A 4,665-nucleotide genomic window follows, 5' to 3' on the forward strand; every position below is an offset into this window, starting at 1 on the left:
TGTTAGTGTGCAGTGTGTGTTATTGTGCAGTGTGGTTGTTGTGTGTGTTAGTGTACAGTGTGTGTTATTGTGCAGTGTGGGTGTTGTGTGTGTTAGTGTGCAGTGTGTATTATTGTGCAGTGTGGGTGTTGTGTGTGTTAGTGTACAGTGTGTGTTTTTGTGCAGTGTGTGTTAGTGTGCAGTGCGGGTGTTGTGTGTGTTAGTGTGCAGTCTGTGTTATTGTGCAGTGTGGGTGTTGCGTGTGTGTTGTGTTAGTGTGCAGTGTATGTTCTGTGCAGTGTGTGTTAGTGTGCAGTGCGGGTGTTGTGTGTGTTAGTGTACAGTGAGTGTGTTATTGTGCAGTGTGGGTGATGTGTGTGTTAGTGTCCAGTGTGTGTTATTGTGCAGTGTGGGTGTTGTGTGTGCAGTGTGTGTTATTGTGCAGTGTGGGTGTTGTGTGTGCAGTGTGTTTTATTGTGCAGTGTGTGTGTTGTGTGCAGTGTGTGTTATTGTTCAGGGTTTGTTAGTGTGCAGTGTGTTAGTGTGCAGTGTGGGTGTTGTGTGTGCAGTGTGTGTTATTGTGCAGTGTGTGTGCAGTGTGTGTTAGTGTGCAGTGTGTTGTGTGTGCAGTGTGTGTTATTGTGCAGTGTATGTTAGTGTGCAGTGTATGTTATTGTGCAGTGTGGGTGTTGTGTGTGCAGTGTGTGTGTGTGTGTGTGTGTGTACAGTGTGTGTTATTGTGCAGTGTGTGTGCAGTGTGTGTTAGTGTGCAGTGTGTTGTGTGTGCAGTGTGTGTTATTGTGCAGTGTATGTTAGTGTGCAGTGTATGTTATTGTGCAGTGTGGGTGTTGTGTGTGCAGTGTGTGTTGTGTGCAGTGTGTGTTGTGTGTGTCAGTGTACAGTGTGGGTTATTGTGCAGTGTGTGTTAGTGTGCAGTGTGTGTTATTGTGCAGTGTGTGATTTGTTTGTGCAGTGTGTGTGTGTTGTGTGCAGTGTTTGTGTTTGTGTGTGTTTGTGTGTTGTGTGCAGTGTGGGTGTTGTGTGTGTTAGTGTACAGTGTGTGTGTGTTATTGTGCAGTGTGGTTGTTGTGTGTGTGTTAGTGTACAGTGTGTGTTAGTGTGCAGTGTGTGTTATTGTGCAGTGTGGGTGTTGTGTGTGTTAGTGTGCAGTGTGGGTTTTTTGTGTGCAGTGTGTTATTGTGCAGTGTGTGTTTTTGTGCAGTGTGTGTTAGTGTGCAGTGTGTGTTAGTGTGCAGTGGGTGTTTTTGTGCAGTGTGGGTGTTGTGTGTGTTAGTGTGCAGTGTGTATTATTGTGCAGTGTGGGTGTTGTGTTTGTTAGTGTACAGTGTGTGTTTTTGTGCAGTGTGTGTTAGTGTGCAGTGCGGGTGTTGTGTGTGTTAGTGTGCAGTCTGTGTTATTGTGCAGTGTGGGTGTTGCGTGTGTGTTGTGTGCAGTGTGTGTTAGTGTGCAGTGTATGTTCTGTGCAGTGTGTGTTAGTGTGCAGTGCGGGTGTTGTGTGTGTTAGTGTACAGTGAGTGTGTTATTTTGCAGTGTGGGTGATGTGTGTGTTAGTGTCCAGTGTGTGTTATTGTGCAGTGTGGGTGTTGTGTGTGCAGTGTGTGTTATTGTGCAGTGTGTGTTATTGTGCAGTGTGGGTGTTGTGTGTGTTAGTGTACAGTGTGTGTCATTGTGCAGTGTGGGTGTTGTGTGTTATTTTGCACTGTGTGTGTGTGTGTGTGTGTGTGTGTGTGTGTGCGCAGTGTGTGTTATTGTGCAGTGTGTGCAGTGTGTGTTAGTGTGCAGTTTGTTGTGTGTGCAGTGTGTGTTATTGTGCAGTGTATGTTAGTGTGCAGTGTATGTTATTGTGCAGTGTGGGTGTTGTGTGTGCAGTGTGTGTGTGTGTACAGTGTGTGTTATTGTGCAGTGTGTGTGCAGTGTGTGTTAGTGTGCAGTGTGTTGTGTGTGCAGTGTGTGTTATTGTGCAGTGTATGTTAGTGTGCAGTGTATGTTATTGTGCCGTGTGGGTGTTGTGTGTGCAGTGTGTGTTGTGTGCAGTGTGTGTTGTGTGTGTCAGTGTACAGTGTGGGTTATTGTGCAGTGTGTGTTAGTGTGCAGTGTGTGTTATTGTGCAGTGTGTGATTTGTTTGTGCAGTGTGTGTGTGTTGTGTGCAGTGTTTGTGTGTGTGTGTGTGTGTGTGTGTGTGTGTGTGTGTGTGTGTGTGTGTGTGTGTGTGTGTGTTGTGTGCAGTGTGGGTGTTGTGTGTGTTAGTGTACAGTGTGTGTGTTGTGTGTGCAGTGTGCAGTGTGGGTGTTGTGTGTGCAGTGTGTGTTGTGTGTGCAGTGTGTGTTAGTGTGCAGTGTGTGTTGTGTGTGCAGTGTGTGTTATTGTGCAGTGTGGGTGTTGTGTGTGCAGTGTGTTTCATTGTGCAGTGTGTGTGTGTTGTGTGCAGTGTGTGTTATTGTTCAGGGTTTGTTAGTGTGCATTGTGTGTGTGTTAGTGTGCAGTGTGTGTTGTGTGTGCAGTGTGTGTTGTGTGCAGTGTGTGTTGTGTGCAGTGTGTGTGTGTGTGTGTGTGTGTGTGTGTGTGTGCAGTGTGTGTTAGTGTGCAGTGTGTGTTTTGTGTGTGTGTGTGTGTGTGTGTGTGTGTGTGTGTGTGTGTGTGTGTGTGTGTGTGTGTGTGTGTGTGTGTGTGTGCAGTTTGTGTGTTAGTGTGCAGTCTGTGTTGTGTGCAGTGTGTGTTGTGTGTGTGTGTGTGTGTGCAGTGTGGTTTGGATGGAAGCAGAGGAGCCATGTTGGATCTTGAGAATCTTTGATCTGAAGGATACAGATCATATTCATCAGAATAACAAGACAAAACAAACACATGAACATCACACAGAAAAACATCAAAACCATTATATCCCATTAAACAAAGATCAGTCCCTTCTGTCCACTACACTCTGTTTTACTTTCACCTCCATACCATCTTTATTTTATTTTGAAAAGTCGTCTCTTGGTGACGCTGCCGTCCGTCCATCACATCAAGAAAACGAGGCGTTCAGGAGAGAAACACCACAAAGAGTTATTATTTATCTATGTTTGATAGGGACATTCGTTTAACTCTGCTATTTTCATGTTGTGATGAGGGAGGATATTATGTTGATTTACGATGTTTTACAAATATTCACACTGTATAAAAAATCTTTAAATGTAAAGTTTTCTAATTGAAACCAAACTGTGTTAGTCTCATAAAGCCTGCTGTGACTGATACATTTATTTAAACAGATGGCGTTTACTTCCATGATGATGATGATCATGATGAAGGCTCAGTCCATTATTCAATCATTACAGTCTGACTAACAGCTGCTGCTCTTCTCTCCTTCTTCCTGTCCCTAGATGCTTGCGGCCTGTCGGACCTGACTCATGTGGAGGGTCTGCAGGAGAAGTCTCAGTGTGCTTTAGAGGAGTATGTGAGGAGCCAGTACCCGAACCAACCCAACAGGTTTGGAAAGCTGCTGCTCCGCCTGCCTTCCCTCCGCACCGTCTCCTCTTCTGTCATAGAGCAGCTCTTCTTCGTCCGTCTGGTGGGGAAGACCCCCATAGAGACTCTGATAAGGGACATGCTGCTGTCTGGAAGCAGCTTCAACTGGCCTTACATGCCCCTTCAGTAGGGGGGGGGGGAGGGGGGGAGCTCCAGTCCAGCGGTGCTGCTAAGGTCAGCAAAGGGAACCAAACCTCAAATCCAGTCTGCCAGTGAGACGAGATGATGACCAATGAGAGAGGATCTCTGCTCTGACCAATGAGAGAGGATCTCTGCTCTGACCATCATGTGACAGGTGACTTCCCTTCTCACTCTGCAGACGTTTGGTTCGTCCGTCCTCTGGCAGAGTTGCTTGCTTATGACAGGAAATGACATAACGGTGTGGTGACCACTCACAGTCTGTGATTTCTATTTATTGGATCCTGTGTGCATATTTATCTTATCGTGCTTGTAAATTATGTTCCAGCTCCTTTTTTAAAGATGTTTTATGTATTTTCGGGTCTGTTTCTTGTTTTGTTTGAAACCTTTGGACTGATGGATTCAACAGGCAGGTGTTGTTTGTTGTGTACGCTGAGATTAAAGCTTCTTCTTCTGTTTGACTCTCAGAGAGAGAAGAAGAGTAAAGCCGTCCAGACGTGATGTCATCAAAATGTTCTGAAATATTTCACTTTTTGGGTCTTTTCAGCTTCTTAAATACTGAACATGTGGATCAGAAGCATCACGTCTTCTCCTTCTCACCGACCTCAGAGACGGAAGGTTAGCCTGATGCTAGCTGTTAGTAAATGTAGGAGGAGCTTAAAGAAGTGATGATTTAAAGAACTGGCTCTCATGAGTTCACGTTTACTGAGACAAACCAACCGACGGGCCGGGTCACAAATCTGAACAAGGAACCATCCACTGCAGGGTATTACTGTGTGTGTGTGTGTGTGTGTGTGTGTGTGTGTGTGTGTGTGTCTCTGTGTGTGTGTGTGTGTGTGTCTCTGTGTGTGTGTCTGTGTGTGTCTGTGTGTGTGTGTGTGTGTGTGTGTGTGTGTCTCTGTGTCTGTCTGTGTGTCTGTGTGTGTGTGTGTGTGTCTCTGTGTGTGTGTGTGTGTGTCTCTGTGTGTGTGTGTGTGTGTGTGTGTGTGTGTGTGTGTGTGTGTGTGTGTGTCTCTGTGTGTGTGTGT

General features: G+C 45.7%; 1 protein-coding gene across 2 annotated transcripts in view; it reads left to right on the top strand.

Moving 5' to 3' along the window:
• LOC132992909 (COUP transcription factor 2-like) overlaps positions 1-3,751 on the top strand; it is a 13,259-nt gene extending 9,508 nt beyond the window's left edge. For both annotated transcript variants that reach the window (XM_061026179.1, XM_061032979.1), the window contains one exon: positions 3,355-3,751. In XM_061026179.1, the coding sequence (XP_060882162.1) occupies positions 3,355-3,629 (275 nt within the window). In that variant the 3' untranslated portion in view covers positions 3,630-3,751. The remainder of the gene's footprint in view (positions 1-3,354) is intronic.
• Positions 3,752-4,665: the final 914 nt, after the last annotated feature.

Source organism: Labrus mixtus, chromosome 1, assembly GCF_963584025.1.
Source record: "Labrus mixtus chromosome 1, fLabMix1.1, whole genome shotgun sequence".
Classification (NCBI taxonomy): domain Eukaryota; kingdom Metazoa; phylum Chordata; class Actinopteri; order Labriformes; family Labridae; genus Labrus; species Labrus mixtus.